Source organism: Grus americana, chromosome 9 (genome assembly GCF_028858705.1).
Source record: "Grus americana isolate bGruAme1 chromosome 9, bGruAme1.mat, whole genome shotgun sequence".
Taxonomy (NCBI): Eukaryota; Metazoa; Chordata; class Aves; order Gruiformes; family Gruidae; genus Grus; species Grus americana.
Genome location: NC_072860.1, coordinates 5,231,996 through 5,250,235, shown reverse-complemented (window position 1 = coordinate 5,250,235; position 18,240 = coordinate 5,231,996). Strand labels below are relative to the sequence as shown.

At 42.9% G+C, this 18,240-nt stretch overlaps 1 protein-coding gene across 3 annotated transcripts in view; it reads left to right on the top strand.

Moving 5' to 3' along the window:
- The window catches only part of LOC129209973 (glypican-5-like), a 385,983-nt gene that overhangs the window by 347,581 nt on the left and 20,162 nt on the right, over nt 1-18,240 (top strand). The window contains exon 9 of one of the 3 annotated variants that reach the window (XM_054835340.1): nt 17,926-18,022. The exons of the other annotated variants lie outside the window; for them this stretch is intronic. Within the exon in view, the coding sequence (XP_054691315.1) occupies nt 17,926-18,022 (97 nt within the window). The remainder of the gene's footprint in view (nt 1-17,925; nt 18,023-18,240) is intronic. 3 annotated transcript variants of the gene reach the window in all.

The following is an 18,240-nucleotide window of genomic DNA, read 5'->3' as shown; positions in this document are numbered from 1 at the left end:
TAATTTACAGGCAAATACATTAGTAAATTAATATTTGGATTTTTAAGCAATTAAGTCAAACACAAACTGAAGGCATGTAAGGCAGCTAAATGCTACGTGTATTTTTGCACCTCGCTCTAAACATATTTTTCAAATGAATGCTGTCTCTTCAGCTGCTTCTTTTGAAATCAGAGGAGTATATTACTCATTCTGGCTCTATCCTTGGTGTTTGCGTGTGTCAGACCAGGAGTGAAGTGTGCCATGGGTCTGGGGTGAAGGGACGGATTTTGGCCCTCTCTGCACTGCGCCATATCACAGTCTAATGAAGCTTAGCTCTCTCATTTCTCAAAAGAAAGAGTCCACAGTAAACAGCTCCGCTTCCCCTAACCAGGCCCCTTATAGGAGGGAAGCTAATGAAAACTCTTAGAAAACAAGGATTGTTGTTGCATTATGACATAAATCCTTACAATCTTAAGATAATTGTGTTGTCTGTTGCTGTAATAAAAGAGGACCTCTTAGTCCTCCTCTGCATGCATTCTCCTAGAGTACCTGCGCTCCCAAGTATAGGCTGGGAATGGAGAGACAGAGAAAAGGCCACAGGGAAATCTTTCAGGGACTGGAAGGCGATCCACCTCCTGGGAGTTCCAGCCTGGGGTCCCTGCCCTGCCTTCTGGCCGAGGGTACAGAAGAGGAAAGAGAGCTGCTGCCGAAGTGTTTGGTAGCTGCTTCTGAAATGGAGCCTGCGGTTGGGAATGTTTATCATCCCGCTCATAATGAAGCCATTACACTGCAGTCACAACTCTGAATTGCAGCTAATAGATTTTCATTTTATTTTCTCAGTTAAGTCATATTTGATAAATGCAGAAATGTGTAGGGAGCAGCTTATCTCAAGTAGACAGTTTCTTTTTAAATGGGTGGCTTGAATGTGCTTTGCATGAGGATTTTTGGAAAGGAAAAAAGGATTCCATAGCACAACTTCACAGGTATTAAACGGCAAACCCAGAGTATCCACTTGCTGAGTACAAGTCTTCTACTTTTTAGGGATCTGTTAACTTGTAGCTGTTGAAGATAAACATTAATTTCTTTGTGTATGTGTGTATATCCATGTACTCCATGTATTTGCATAGGCACACAAATTTTATAGTATTGGATATGTACTTCTCTGCAATGCTTTCTATGTGGTTTTAAAGACTGGCTTAAATGAATCTTACTAAAATCCTTTTATAGGAAACAAAATGCCATTACCTGCATCTCTGCAGACAAATGCATAAGGATGTAATTTTTGTCTGATTTATTATCTTTTTTTTTGTTTGGTGCAGACTGGTTTGCACATAACCTAACAGTAGTCTGGGAAATGACAGTGCCAGCACATGGTATATCATTGCACAGGGTTGCCCATTTCAGAATTACTCTGGAGAAGTTTTCAGCACAAAGTACCTCAATATATATTACACAGGGAGGTGGAGGTAATTTGTTACTTTTTTTTTTTTTATATCTTGGCTGGAAAAGTCCTTACCACAATAAGCCAGCATTCTCAGAAATACTGAAGCTAAGCCAGTCTCCCAAAACTATCCTTAGGAACTCTTTGGTATTTTCAAACTTTGAGGCCAGAATGCAAGCATGCAAACCTGTGTTTTGGGTCAAATTTTCAAAGGAGTTTTATAGCTGCAGATAGGATTTTCAGGAGTACCCAAGCAAATCCGCAGCAGACTCCTTCCAGCAACCGAAGGAAATATAATAAAATCATAAAGAAAAATCTGTCCTCTTGGCATTTCAGACAGTATTAATTTCAGAGGTGCTGAGCATCACATGTTCTTGGGAGCTAGCTTGGTGTTCAGGTGAAATGCAGCCCAGCACAGTGACTGCGTGTGGTGGAAGCCACAAGCCTTCTTCCCACAGCCGACCCTTTTCCTGCCTGGCACGCTTGCAAAATCAGGCCCTGCGTTTCTGCCCCATGCCCAGTGCTCTCTGCAGAAGGCAAGTCTCTAAATGTTGTTAATGGGATCAAAAGGCTGAAGTGTTTCTGTCACAGCTACCTGTCTCTGAGAAGAGTTGCCCGATTGTTGGCAACTCTCTCGTCCCCCTTTTTCTTTCTGCCTCCCTCTGCTTTTTTCCCCTCCATTTGCCTTCTGGGTTTTCTCTTGCCCCAGTGCTGCCCATGTGCTTTCCCAGGGTTTTCCTCCTCTGCTCATTCTCTTGCCTCTGCTGCTTGTTTTTTGCCTGCCATGGTTCCTGCTGCTGGAGGTGAATTTGGAAAGCACGCCTCTCCTTATCTGGGCTTTGTGCTCTCTGTTCAGTTTTTCATTTGCCCCCTGTTCCCAAGGTGTAGGCTGTATGTCTGCTGCTTTCTGTCTGTCCCTGCCCATTCACTAACTGCCACCATAACTGCATCCCTAGCCCCAGGCTGTCTTCTCCAGCTGACCTTCACCCCAGCCCAACTCAGACATATAAACCAAAATTAGCCAGTATCACGTATTTCGATAAAAAAGTCAGCCAGCAGATCATGTAAACTGTCAGCTATGCACCTACAGTAATATGACCTCAGACCATTAAAATCACACACTTTGTGTCTGTTTCAGCATTTGTATATAAATGTTGTACAGAGAGACTTTATTAGAGCTTAGTGAACCAAAATCTGGTCTTAGATTTCCATAGTTCAGGAGTTACTGGTTTGAATGTACGACAAGGGTTAAAAAGAAAAGTTTGAAACCATGTTTGTTGAAACTCCTGGTGAATTACACAGTCTGTTTATCAGAGTATGTCATCTTTGTAAGACAAAATGATGGGAAGAATCCCATGTCAAGAAAAAATTGATTGATTTGCTAAACTGTTCTTCCAAATGTTTTACCAGACTTAAGACATACACAAAATAGACTTTGGCGGACACCAGCATGAGGACACTGCTATGAACTTGAGAGCTCTTGCTTACCTGAAAGCTTCCGCAGTCACAGACCATTACTTCACATTGCAGTTAAGTGGAAAAGGGTACGTTTTAAGTTCAAGCAGATGGTATGAAAATTGTGGTGAATGTTTTCAGCAGATTCTTCAGCTGAAGTTGTATTTCTCTGTATTTGTGATGATAAAAGTACACAGCAATAGCTGTGGTCTGAGCCACAGAGTTTCCTCACCTCAAAAATTGCCAGCATGGGCTTGCAAAAGGGTACTGTTTGCTTGGGTAGCTTCTTCAGTCAGCTACAGCTTTTCTGGCAGATATGTCTAAACTCTGAACTACTGCTTTCTAGGTCACTAGAGACCAGCAATGAGGAGTGATGTGTTACAGATGTTTTGTTGGCATGTCACACTTCAAAAATGCGTGGGCTCAATCCTGAGAGATGCTGAGACTGGCCGCAGGGCCAATGGTCCTAAGGACAGGCTGCTCTGCTTCTACCCCTCGTGTCCCGGGGAGGAATATGTGTGAAAGCATTTGGGCATACGCAGGTGTATGCTGTTCAACCACTTCGAGCACGTACTGTGCTGGTCTAAGGTTCTGGTGCTACTGCAGTCATGTTCAAACCATTGCACGTGTGCGTCAGTGTCCAAACTCATGGAATGGCAGCAAACGGCTATCTTGGTGGTAACGGGGGAGAGAAAGGTTGGCTGTCAGAAAATAAAGCATGCTGAAATCCCAGGAATTTTATGTTTGCATCTAAGAAAATCACACAATCTTTGATTCAAAGCCAAGTGGCAAGAATCTGTTGAACCCAGCGAGCATTTAAAACTGGCTTGAAACAAGTAAGAGGTGATTCAGCCTAAAACTGTCCAATTCTTCTTTTCCTTTCCACATACAAAATAGGTGCTAACGTTTGAAGGGGGTGCAATTAAATGCTTTTTATTTCTGTGTAGCAGTTAATCTTCTGCATAAATAGTTGTGACTGAAACTTTTTATTATTACTGGTTTTGCCCTTTCAGTGGAATTTAAACTTTCTTTGTGCATCCCCTTTTTTTATATTTCTGTTTCATTAAGAACAGCTTCCTGAGACTTCCAGACTCATCCATTAGCTTTCTAATGATGACATAAGAGCTAGTGTCTGCTAGTGTCTTCTGTCAGCAACAAACTAAAAGTAAACATGTCTGAGACAGTTAGTTTTTTGCTTGGATTTAAGTAAACATCCTGTGTCCAATGAAGCACTTCCTTTTCACTTACACAAGTGTCTCCAGCACTCAAAGGTGGATATCTGAGCCCAAAGCAACCTGTTTGCTGCTCTGGCTTTCCATGAGGATCACCTTTCTGCTGATGTCACTTATACCAACTGTGGAAGGAAATCCAGGTGCTGATGGGCAGCTGCCTTGTGTAATTTCCTTCCTAGACTGGATCTCTTGGATCCTTCCTCCAGCTCCCATACAGAGGCATGGCCAAGTTTCCTCTGCCTCAGGAAATTAAACCACCTGTTTTCACTCCCAACCTCCTAACTCTAGGTGGAAATAGCCTCTCATGTGCAGAGCACCTTTCTCCCCACACAAGCCTTTCAAGCAGGCTTGATGGCCATTTATGTGACATGCAAGAGATGAACAGGCGCAGCCATCTCCCCACAGAACTGTCTAGTTGCAAACCAGCTGTGAAAGCCATGCTACAAGATGGTACTAATGCGGTCCTCTCTCAGAGGGGAGGGTAGCCCTCCCTTGAGCATGGGCTGTGTCACTACAGGCTGTCTCTACCCTTGAAAGCCACAGAGAGGCCATCACAGGCAATCACAGTAAGGTGGCACATGGGAGCCTGGTTGTGTAGTGGTTGCTCTTTTGGATGGCTTCCAATTGAGAGGAGGACGTGGGACAGAGCTGAGTTGCTCCCCTTGACTGGAGACATCTCCAACAGTCTGGCTATAGGTGGGCAATCTTCTTGCATTTCTGAATGGCTCTTGAATACTGTGACAAGCTGTCAGGACGTTTCAGTTGACTAGTGTGGTGGGTTGACCCTGGCTGGGGGCCAGGTGCCCACCAGAGCTGCTCTCTCACTCCCCTCATTTACTAGACGGGGAGAAAAGGTACAACGAAAAGCTTGTGGGTCGAGATAAGGACAGGGAGAGATCATTCACTAATTATTGTCACGAGCAAAACAGACTGAACTTAGAGAGGGAATTCATCTGATTGATTACTAAACAAAACAGAGTAGAGGAATGAGAAATAAAATCAACTCTTAAAACACCTCCCCCCCACCCCTCCCATCTTCCCAGGCTCAACTTCACTCCCAGCTTCAACCTCCTCCCCCTCTCAGCGGCACAGGGGGACGGGGAATGGGGGTTACGGTCAGTTCATCACATGGTGTTTCTGCTGCTTCTTCCTCCTCAGGGGGAGGACTCCTCTCATCGTTCCCCTGCTCCAGCATGGAGTCCCTCTCACGGGAGACAGTCCTTCACAAACTTCTCCAATCTGAGTCTCTCCCACGGGCTACCGTCCTTCACAAACTGCTCCAGTGTGGGTCTCTCCCACAGGGTGCAGACCTTCAGGAGCAAACTGCTCCAGCGTGGGGTCCCCCACGGGGTCACCAGTCCTGCCAGCAAACCTGCTCTGGCGTGGGCTCCTCTCTCCACAGGTCCTGCCAGGAGCTTGCTCCAGCGTGGGCTTCCCATGGGCCACAGCCTCCTTGAGGTGCCTCCACCTGCTCTGGTGTGGGGTCCTCCACAGGCTGCAGGTGGAATCTCTACACCCCCTCATCCTTCCTCCATGGGCTGCACGGGGACAGCCTGCTTCACCATGGTCTTCACCACGGGCTGCTCCGGCTCCTTGAGCACCTCCTCCCCCTCCTTCTGCACTGACCTTGGTGTCTGCAGAGTTTCTTACATCTTCTCACTCCTCTCTCTGGCTGCAAAAGCTTTAACTGGTTTTTCTTCCCTTCTTAAATATGTTATCACAGAGGCGCTGATTGGCTTGGCCTTGGCCAGCAGCGGGTCCGTCTTGGAGCCGGCTGGCATTGGCTCTGTCAGACACAGGGGAAGCTTCTAGCAGCTTCTCACAGAAGCCACCCCTGTAGCCCCCCTGCTACCAAAACCTTGCTGTGCAAACCCAACACAACTAGGTAGAAGCTGATTCATTGCAGAGAGGTCCTAAAATCAGCAGACCATCCCTATTTGGCAAAGCATTGAAGTGCATCTCTTTGAGGTTAATAGGATGTAAGTATTGACTTGAAGAGTTTGGTGCAGTAAGGATTTTAATTAAAATATGCTTTCTTCAGTAACATGGCTTAGATAAAATCAAACTCTTGGACAACTTCAGTAAGGAAATGTTTCCTTCAATATTTGTAAATATGTGGTGGAATTCTCTTTGAGTTTAATGCAGATGTAACCTTTAATTTATTTTGTTTTCAACACATTAGCAAATCTCAAAAAAAAATTTTAGAAGACTTTTCTATTGCCTCAGTTCATATATTCAAATCTATCATTGCTTTGATGTCTTTTACAAAAAAGAATCACATTCATGAAATTTTTGGTGTATTGATGTATGTTCGCTTTCAGTTAGAAAGTAATTATTCCAGAGATAAGAATTTTCAGCTAGGCGATCTACTTATTATATACAATAAATAAGCTGCAACAACATTTTCCTGTGTAATATGAGGCTAACTATATTTTTTTTTAAAAAAAGTTGTAAGGTACCAAACTTTCCATATTTCCTTGAAGTTTATGACATTGCTAGAAAATAGGATTTTTCTCTCAGAAGTCTGACATAGGCGTTGAAGGAATCCCTCCTTACATCTTCCTACATACAGAATTAACTTTAACAGAAAAGATACAGAATTTATCCCCTGTTAGTTGAGAAAACCAGCCCTTTGATCATAATGCTAATATAAAAAAACTTGTGGGGAGATTCAGTAAGACCCCAGTCAGTCATCACCAAACACTACGAATCTCTCCTGTGCTTTCTCTGGTTTATTTTTTTAAGGAGGAAAAGGAACACTTCTTAGATCTGCTCATAGAAACCTTTCAGTGACAGTTCCTCAGGATTAATCTCTTTCCGATGGAAAGGATGTCGGACATGCTTGCAGAACTGTATAGACTTGTCACTGTAGTATATGTGCATCTACCAGTTACAAAGTGATTTTATTCTCTCTGCAGCCTTGTGAAAAAGGTAAATTCCCTTCCACAGTACAGGAAGTGAGACTTGGAGATCAGATTTGCCAGATTTTGTCTGTGACTCCAAGATGGAAGAGTTTTGACTTTATTTTACTAATGCTGTTTAATCATTTAATAAAGCAGAGCAACTGATTACTGGATCACAACAATGGGGTCCCTCCAGGCCACCAAACTCCCCGTCTCAGTACACTCTTCCCTACATTGCCTGGAAAGGAGCATTCCCTCAAACATGCCTTCTGGTGTTTGACTTTTGGTTTGAAATAGCTCTGGCTATATGCAAGGCTGATTTTCTTAGTAGCTGGCAGGAGGAGATGCTTGTTAGGGAGGTCATTTATTTTGGGGAAATGCTGTGTTTTGCTTTGAAGTCTGATTTTTTCCAGGGAAGTGTTTGGGGGACAAGAAGCGTTTCTGGGGATAGCAGGTTTGCAGTCCTCTTGCATGTTTTGTATGGCCTTGGTGACATGTCTGCCTTCTATCAGAGGTGTCATTTTTGTAAGCAGGTCTATTGCACAGCATCCATTAGGAGATCCTTCACAGCCTAGCTTTTCTGTGATTCCCAGACAGCACTGAAAAAGGCATTGCCCAGAGATGTTGCTATCCAGATTTACAGAACTTCTTTTCCCATTGCCTCTGGCCTCAGAGACTTGAGAAGAGAAAGATCCGAGTGCTCCCCTTCAAGGGCAATTACAATCAAATCACAGCAGTAACAGCACCAAGCAAGGAAGGGAGCAGTGGGGCTTGTCGGCTGCACCTGCAGACCTCTTATCTGTTTCATCCTCAGCTCCCACTGCTCTTGTGGTGTGCGGTATTGTGTAGGGTACACTTTCCGCATGGGGGTCAAGTGTGCAACGTTACACTCATCAGCAGTTAGCTACGTGTGCATTGTGTTCTGCTGCTGCAATTACAAATCACATCCTGTTAATCTCTGGGCTCTGCTGACACTATTATTTCAAATGCCAATGTGAGTTATTGTATCCTATCAAATAGAAAGGTATGTATGAACTATCAGGGAGGAAACAATTGATGTCAAGTCAAAATACTGGTAAGTTCATTTCTAATGAATGCTAGTCATCCAGCCAAGTTTGCTGTAGAGGGAGATGGCAGATTCAGGACAGAATATAATCCCTACTATCAAATGGTAATTATGAGAGCAAATACCTGTCTGTATTCATTTTGAGCTAGATGCTGAGCAGGAAATGCTACTGTGCAGAATGTTGCCTAGGGAATAGAGAGAACTGCAGGATCTCGTAACATCTTTTCTCAGAGGTGATAAAAATGAAAGGTACTCTGTCTGCTTTTACAAACGTGTTCATTTCTTAGCTGGACCAAGGAAGAAGCATTTCAGGTGCAAATTATATCTCTGATAGAGGTTAAGAAGCAGGTATCAGTACAGGTTCTAAACACGGTTGGTTTGAGGTTCTTCTGCCTGGTGGCACATTCCCACAGAAAACTGAAACCCACTCAGGTTTATCTGAGGGACAACTTGTCATGCTGGGCTATAGCCCAGGGTTGTAAGCGGTATTTTGGTATGTGCCCTTCTCCTCTCCATTGTCCCCCTTATTTCCTGCTTGGTACCCCAGGTTATATTTCAAGAAGGATTATATGTGATGGAGCTTTTTACTGGAGGGTTCTGAAGGTTTATTTCCCCACAGAGACTCTTTTGAGCAGATGTAGTGACTACTGCAAGAGGGGGAAAAAAATATCCTTTCAAAACTCTTTTATTTTTTAGGTTCTATTAAAGGACTGGGCTCCTCTGCGCACTCTTTTGTGCTCATGCATAACACAATGTGATACCAATCAGGCTGCATAGAGAAGTTGCTGGGTACAAGCAAAAAGTGCCTTTAGCTTTCCTCTCAACAATGCTTTTAACTCTGAGCAAGTCAGAGGCCCTTATTTCTCCCCAGATTATTCCAGGCACCTCTCCAGTATAAATATGAGTAACTAACTCATTCTCAGATGCCAGAGTATCTAGGGAAAGATTTTTCCATCAAGCCTCTCTTCTGATTTAGGCACTGCTCCCCACCTTTTTCTCCTCTTTTTGGTTTGCCACTTTGTCACCAAAAGAAGTCTTTCCCTCCCCAGCCACCTAGGAGGAAATAAGCAGATGATCAGGGGATGGGGTTGGGTATCATGTGAACTTCTGCAATTCCTTTGCTTTTGGAGTGGGACTGAGTGCAATTGCTTGCCAGATGGACAGGAGGGGAGGGAGGCCAGACAGCAAGCCTTGCCCTCCCCACAGCAGTGTCTCTGGCAGGTTTGTGTACCTGCACCTGAGCATATGAACAACCCTATGCTCAGCCTCCTTTTCTGCCACCTGCACAGAGAGGGGTGAGCAACTGGCTCACTTAAAGTATTCAACCTCAGTGTTGCATTCACATCTTTTTAATAATGCCCTTTTTAGTTGCAGGTTGCGGAGTGACTGACAACCTTGGTTCCTGACAGTGCTAACAAACCCAGCTGCCAAATAAACTAGACCAAAGGAGACAGCAATAATATACTGATTTGTTCATTTGATTTACGTTAGAACAGGTTTATAATGACCATAAATGATTATTTTTACAAGAGGTACATAAAGAAGTAAAATTGAAATGACTGCTCTGCATCCTACTGCACATTCCTAATGCTGCATTTATATGTGTACAAATGAATTCCTTCACTTCCACTAGCCAATTACTGCCATAAAGTGCCTGTGGCTGCACAGGATGGCAGTCCCTCCTGTAGTGCATGTATATGGGGAAGCCCATTCCACTCACCTTCACAGAGAGGGGATACTGATGAGAGGTCTGGGGCTACCCAGCTTACCTATAAATCTTAACCACCTTTTGTCATTTAAAACATGATACTTAACATTTTTGTGCATTAACTGGAGTCAGACTATACATTCTCTTCTGTTTTGGATGCAAGACAAGTGCAAAGGTTTTACATGTATGCAGTCCGTTAAGGTCTCTTTGCAGCAGGACCCTGCATGCTAGCAGAGCTCCCTACACAAATACTGCACATCCCAGACAAAGGTTGAGCTCTGTTGCTACATAGATGTTACTGTGACTTATCCTACCTGTCAGAGAACTTGTGCTGTTCCCTTTAGTACACAGGGCACCCAAAAATGTTTGGAGCAAACAGGAAAAATAGCACTTTGATTAGGGGAAGCAATTGGGATGTGCAGAAAAGCAGAAATGTCAGAAGAAAAAGCAAATTGCTTAGAGATACCTGAGGAACGAATCTTCTTTTTCCTTCCAGAAACCTGGAGGTGATGAGTGTTTTATGCCCTCAGCATCTCTCTTGGAAAGCATCCATGATTTCATGCATGTGAAAGGCAAAACAGCTGAGATGTGAAGACACTGGGGGAGAGAAGCAAAGCCAAAGGTTGACAGCTAGACTGGGTCTGTGCCACGCATGGCAACGGGAGAAGCCCCTTCTGCCTGTTTTGGCTGTACAGATATCAGCACTGTCACTATTCCCTTGTTGCAGCAATCAAAGCAGCTCCTTCAGCTCTGAGCACAAGGAAATCTTCTGTCATCTTTAGTTTTTCCTTTATCCAGCACAATACTAACCACAGCATCTTATTGGGAGGTTCAGGTGTGCTTCTGGCTGTGTCAGGTGTGTGAGATCTGCTGAGAATATTCAAGCTGTACTGAGCACACAGTCCTTTGGAAAGCATTAAGTCCAAATCTCTCCATTCTCTGTCTCTCACAGAATCTGGTCCAGAATTATTAACATGTGATAAACATTTATGGATGATGTTTCCATTTCATAGTGATATTTACAACCAAGTCTAGCCCACCCTTCACTTTGTGCCAGTGTGCCTACTTCCTGCCACTGAGCTGGCTGTTGATTTATGCTGACTTGAAAGGAGAGATTTGATAGCTCAGCACAGGCCAAGGCAAAAACAAATAAATGAATATCAGTAAATATGGGAACAGGGAAAAAATATGAAGACAGCAGTAAGATTAGATGTGTACCAAATGGCTTTAAAATGTTAATTGCATTGTATACTTGGTCAAGCATGAAGTTATTTCTACATAATCATTCAGTATATTTCAAGGATAATAATCTAACAATGTAGCAGGTGGGCCAAAAAGCAAGCTACTGTGCCTCTCAGCCTTTGCAAACAAGGTTTGATGTGTATGTTGCATAGTAATCTCCAGATGCCAAGGCGTATGTTGTCATTGGGTAACTTCATTTTTTACAAACAGGTTGGGTGGCTTTGTGACCAAGGGAATTTCTGAATTAAATAGCTGTTTCTAATAAGCATGTTAAGTAGTGCTTCAGGAACCCGGTATCATTTGTTTCCATCATAGGAAGTATTAAAAACTCTAATGCCATGCACACACACAAAAATACTGATTTCATCAGACCTTTGCTGTAGCCCATATCACATCAGATGTGAAACTTCTAGGAGGCTGCATAATTTGGGGATGGCAATTTCATCTTTCATTGTTCCCTATCTGTTTGCTGACAGCTTTCCCCATTATAACACTTTGATATGTCCAATTTGTAATTTACCGCTCCTCACAAGAGCAGAAGCCGCTGTGTACTTGTATTGTCTAATCTGATTTTTTTTTTCCCAAGAACCATAACATCATTCTACACTTTCTATTTTTGATGCTCATTCTGTTCTTAGCAAGATCATAGAATCACAGAACCATTTAGGTTGGAAAAGACCTTTAAAATCATCCAATCGTTACCTCAGGACTGCCAAGTCCACCACTAAGCCATATCCCTAAGCGCCACGTCTACACGTCTTTTAAATACCTCCAGGGATGGTGACTCTCCCACTTCCCTGGGCAGCCTGTTCCAGTGCTTGACAACCCTTTTGGTGAAGACATTTTTCTTAATATCCAAGCTAAATTTTCCCTGGTGCAACTTGAGGCCGTTTCCTCTTGTCCTATTGCTTGTTACTTGGGAGAAAAGACCAACACCCACCTGGCTACAACCTCCTTTCAGGTAGTTTTGGAGAGTGATCAGGTCTCCCTCAGCCTCCTTTTCTCCAGGCTAAACAACCCCAGCTCCCTCAGCCGCTCCTCATTAGACTTGTGCTCCTGAACCTTCACCACTTTGTTGCTCCTCTTTGGACACACTCTAGCACTTCAATGTCCCTTCTTGTAGCGAGGGGCCCAAAACTGAACACAGCGCTCAGTCTGACCTCAGTGACTCAGTCTGATCATCTCGACAGGCCTGTAGTTCCCTGGATCCTCCTTCCAGCCCTTCTTATGGGTGGGCATCATATTTGCTAACCTCCAGTCAACTGGGCCCTTCCCAGTTAGCCAGGGCTGTTGATAAATGATGGAAAGTGGCCTGGTGAGCAGTTCTGCCAGCTCAAGATCAGCCATTCAGTTATGGTACACCCTAGGTAAATACACTAAATGGTTGATCCTGCTCCAAATATTCCTGGTTTTCACTAATCCAGGAGCCCCAGTGTTAGATCAGGACACTATTGTGCTTGGAGCTATACAAACAGAACAAAACCAATCCCTCATCAAATATTGTGGGCTAAGAATCATGAGCTACATGTGAGCTACAAGCTTGAAACACAGCGTATCATTACTTCTGCAGTTTGGTTTTGATTTGGAGATACAGTAAATTACCTTTTAGTAAATGCCCAAACATAGAATGGAATGAAATGACATCTGGCTGCATGAGTTTCTGGACTGAAGGATGCAAATGTATTGCTGACTCCGAAGGTAATTGCAGGTTTCTTCTGTGATTACCACCTGGATCATTTTAGCCTCTTCATGTCTCCGTTATCTCATCTGAAAAATGGGAATAATACTTCCTAGGAGTGCTGCCACATTTACTATTTACAACATCTGTGAGGATTCTGGAACAAAAGACTTTTTAGAAATGTAAAAAGTTACTTCTTCCATTGATTTTTATGGAATTAGTGTCGGGACAGTAATGCTTTGATTTAAGAACTTCTGGGATCCCTTGTTACCTGCTTTAGGAGGTCAAAATATTTGGCAGCTACTGAAATGGTTTTCCGTCTGCCCAGGTCTCTTCTCTTTAACACGTGTATTATAGTGGTAAGTAACTGTATTCATTTCAACTTATGTCATCTTGGATCTTTCTTCAGGCCGGACTGAAACACTCCTGCTCACAATGAGTAGTACCATACTCCATAAAAAGTCCCATTGATTTCAGAAGGGCTTTTGCTGATATGTTGTCCTATTCATTGTTAAGTAAGGGAATAAATATCATAGTCTGGCTCTGTACAGTGAAAGCAACAGTAACTGGAGAGTGGGGAGTGAGAACTACAGAGACAAGGAAACCTTTCATTTAAAAAAGATGCAAAGAAAACGTGATTCATCTGAATGTCTTAACTCTAAAGAAAAGCTTTCACTGTAAAATGATAGAACGTAGTATAGAGGCTGGCATCTGTAGTAAAGCAGAATTTAGAAAGCTCATTCCAAATAAGAATATAAATTACTTGGCTGCTGTATCATAAATTTTACCCCAACACTGGGAATTCAACTGAAGGATGACTTTAACCACTAAAGAATTCCACAATTTAAAGGATATGGTGTTTCTGGGAGTGAGGCTGGGGTTTGTTTGGGGTTTGTTGCATTCATTTTTCAGTCATATTTTACAGGCAGATCTTTTAGAAGTTATGTAATACCCTAGCAGTGCAGCTTCAGAGCTATTGAAAAAGTATGGGTTTAATTTTATGGACTTAATGGCTAAATAAGGGCACAATAACACCTGAGTCAAAAGTATTTTATACCTCTAAATGTTTGTATATCTGCTAGTCTAACTGCTGGCTTTCCGTCTCCCTGCTTGTGCTGGGGTATGTTTTTGTGCTGCACCATCCTGCTGGCACTGCAAAGCAGCAGTACGCTGAGCTGGGTGCCTTACGCAGTGCTGAAGGTGTGGCTTCCCTCTGTATCTTGCTATCCAAACCAAAGGGAGGCGTTTAATGGTTGAAGTTGGGGGAAAATTATTCACACTTGCTTCACCAGTGCCTTGACCTTAAAGTAGTCTTTCAGAACTCTGAAAGGCCAGGCACAATTCTTCTTGCACTTACAGTAGTAAGCAGTGTTTTACATCAAACTGGCAGATGTAACTACAGTATGGTGCAGAGTGGAAAAGGGCCCCATGGCTGCATATACAGTGTGCTTTCCATTTCAAGAGCTAGCCGTTTTTTAAAAGAAAAATGAAACTCAGTGTGCCGTGCTGTTTTAGACCAAAATACAGGTCATAGTAGGAAGCTGCAGAAAGCAGCTGTATCTTTTTCTCCCATCCTGATGCCATCCCCATACTGTCTTTCACAATCTCTCCTTCCTCCCCCACTCCACCCACAAAGAGGAAAAATGTTGCTGTTCACATCTGTTGTTGAGTGCTAACGTTAATCTGTGCCTTTGTGCTCTGGTAGCTACAGTGTGTGTGCGATGATGTCTGTTGGGGACAGGATGGTTTCTCCCTAGTATGCACAAGAAGAGCTGTCCCAGATACCTGCTAAAACAAAGTATGTTTGCTCACCTCTGTATCAGCTGCTGTAGAGTGTCCTATTGGAAGACACAGTGAAAGACCACTTGGAAACATTTCTGGGCACAGTGTAGCTGCTCCCTTGCTGTGGCGGTGCATAGTAAGAGAAAACCAGTAAGCCATGCTCCTTGGTCCCACTACAGCACTGCAGTTGGATTTTCTTTGACGTGCATTTCAAGGTCTTGATGTCAGTGGGAGTTATAGATTCTCATTTTATCTGAAAAGACAACAACTTACTTAGACACACCCTTGGAAAAGCATTTAGCTGATGTTTGTAATTGCCTATTTCTTATTATTTCTACTGTAGAGCAGTGAAGAAAGTAAGTTGATGAAAGTTCAACAATCAAAATCTCATGCATGCTTTATTATTTCCATTGCTGCAGCACCCAGAATCCCTGATTAAAACAGTCATGTTTGTAATTTTGGGGGGGGGCTTTCCTTTTTGATATGTAAGCAAGAAGATAGTAATGAATTTTTAACAGGCTATGTCTGCCTACTCAGCTTTCATTTACAGCAGACTGTTTCATAAAACGGAAGAATTAAAGCACCAGTAATTTTCAAATGGGCAAGTAAATCAGACTTTTGGTCATGTTTGTGATTTTTCTGTCTTGAAATTTTCCTGGATAGCAGGTAAAGCAGAGAATAATCTTCCGGTACAAACCCTGAGTTTAACTGGTCCCTTTATGACTGTAAGCCAAGCTCAACCTCCAGTTATATCAAATTCAGCCCAGTTACAATTAATTTTTCCTTAGTACAAGCCATTATTAAGAATATTGGAGACAAACCTCCAATGACCCATATTTTCTCTGTAATGGGAAAATACCCAAAACACTTGAGGGTGCTGAGAGGCTGCAGGTTTCCACCATTTGAACTAGCAGAGGTCTGTAATGCATATTCTTGTTGAGAAAGTAATTTCTTTTTTCTCTAGTTAGCAGATTAAAGAACAGGGCTCCATTGCATTTAATTAGAAAGAAATGGGAAAAAGGAATATCTTGAAAAAAAACCCATGAAGTGAAAAATAAATAAAAATCAGTCTTCTGGTTTTAAGGAAAAACAGCAGTGGATGGGCTTGTGAGGTCTTACAGCTATCGCCTCCCTCTCAGGTTACAAAAGTACAGGGTAAGGTGTTCAGAAAGTAAAACCCCAGCAGCAGAGCCTCCAAATGTCACACACTCGAGGTGCCAGCGGCACACAGTACATCCAGCCACACGCCCAGCTTACTCCTCACTGAGGAATTCGGGAGCTGGGCCTTTCAAGTCTCCCTCTTTGGCCTCTATCCAAGATTACTGAGGCTTTGAAAAGCAGGATTGTTCTGAAAGGGGGATGGCAGTTCCAAGCAGCCATTTGCAATGGTACCGCACATCCATCGTCTCCCTGTAATACGTGACCACGTGTATGCTCGCATCACAGACAGTGCTCTTTTCACTAGCTGAGCGGCTGGAACGGATGCCAGAGAATTAGGAGGAACTGGCCGGCCTTCAAGATTTCTTCACAAGGACTTCTTAATCAGCTCCCATGCCTCTGTACTCTCATGTCTGTGTGTCTGGTAATTTGCTCTACTTTATGTACACTCTGTTCATCATACAGATTGGCTTTTTACTTTCTGCAGCAATTCCTCTCACTTTGCCAACACCTTGCCATTTGCAGCTTTAATGCCTATTGATAGCACTTCATCAGCAATAGCTGCCAATGTATATTCCTTTTACAAGATGTTCACCCTCAGTTTTTATAGATAGTTACAAATTTAGCCACAACTGATTGAATAGTTCATTTTCATTTGCTTTTCACATGGAATAGATTCATCAAAATGAATAGATCATCATAAGATTGAAAACAGTGATGAAGCTTCACTAGTGTGTATTTGTGCTCCAAGCCAGAGTCAGCTCTACCAAAACCATTCCTGTGTGCCTAGCCTGGTTCTTAATACCTTCAATGAGAGTTTTTACAGCTTCCTATAGCCAGCTGCGGGCGCAGTCCTAATGCTGGTCCTCATCCTGGCACCAACACACACTCCCTAACTTGATTTTCTTCTACCATGGGTAACAGGCCCCAGAGTCAGCCACAGGAACCTGAGCAATGACCTTGTCAGTGAAGGCAAGGCAGAGGCGCCTTCTGATACCTCAGCCTTTTCTGAGTCCCCTGTCACCCTGTCTCATTTCTCAGTGAGTACATGTTTTTCCTAGTCTCCTTTTCACTGAGGATGAGCCCTTCTCACGGCCCTTCAGAGCCCTGCCCGTTTCGATGCACATGGAGGTTTTGCTGTCTTGGTTGTCACCGTGTGCCCCATTCCCACCATCCTGAACCTCTCCTTCTACTGTCTGGCTAAACAGCGGCCACCTGGCCACCTCTTCTCCTGCCCACCCGTGCTCTGACACACTCTGATTCACTAGTTGGAGATGTTATTTCTCTTTTTCAGATGCTCTGACAGATGCTCAGTTTTCAGCAAAACCTATTACCAAAAAAGATCCTGGTTAGTAATAGTAAAGTCCAAAGCAAGCTTCAGGCACTTCTCCCAGTTCAGTTTCAAACTCGCCTTGGTATAAAGATTGTAATTTACAATTTAAGCAATTTGCTTCTAATTTTTTAACACAAACTAGTGGAAATGCGAGGGGTACGGAAGAAGATTGAGCATCACCCCATGCACAAAGGACTTTTTTCTCCTAAGGGATGATACTACAATAGTCCTTACACAAACAAGACTTTTCTCCTTTGGCGTTTTACAAGAAAACTATGTTTTTAGAGTTGCATGACCACTGTCATTACACAGCATTTCTTTTTCATTTACTATCAATGGTAGAACTAAATTGCCTTTGTTTAGTGAGGTGCAACAATTTGTTGCAGAGAAAGAGATATGAGATTGTCTGTCCTCCTGCCTTTTCTTCTCCCACACCATAGCTAGATATAAATGCTCTGGGTGTTTCTAGCTCTCATCTCACACTATTTTCTGCTTTATGGAATGGCCATTTCAGAACTTACGGGTTCTTATGGCTTGGCGACGTATGCCAGGAGTATCTCTATTTCCTGTTACAACAGCCTGTCTTGACTTGCTTTAAGCTTTGAAGATGTCGTTAGCCTGCGCTGCTTGAGGGTATGAAGTCAGTGATGGAGGGATGTTGTTTAGTGCATATCCCAACACATATGAATTGCAGAAGGTTCAGTGAAATGAGTAGTTCTATCTTTTATAATTATTTTTAATGTTTTTAATTAAATTTGTAACTAGATGGCTACAAATTGGTGGGGCTTCTAGTTTAGTTTGATTGTAACCTTACTAAATGGCTGGTAACTTGGTAACTGCTCTGGATATCAGTAATGTTAGGTTTCAATTAAATTGAAATTGTCTACAGTTGTTCTTTGCTGTCCTTTAATTATCAAGGTATATGTCTTCTCATTATTGATTTGACAGTAGTGCATGAATGCCTCAATCAAGATCATGACCCTAGGATGCTTAGCTACTGTAGATCCACAGAAATTACTGTCCATGCCCCAAGGAGCCAAAACAGGTTAGTAAAGAAAACTGAGTGGTTGCAAATTGTTTTCCAAGCTCCTTGTTTTTTATAGGAACTCGTTCATGGCTCAGGGAATACTACTCGGCCAACAGTGATGAGAAAGACTCTTCTATTCACCTTGTGCTATCACTGCCAGTCTGGGAAACTATTACCTCTGCTTTGTAACATACTAGTCTTTATGAACTTTGCTTCAGATCTCTAATCTATCCTTA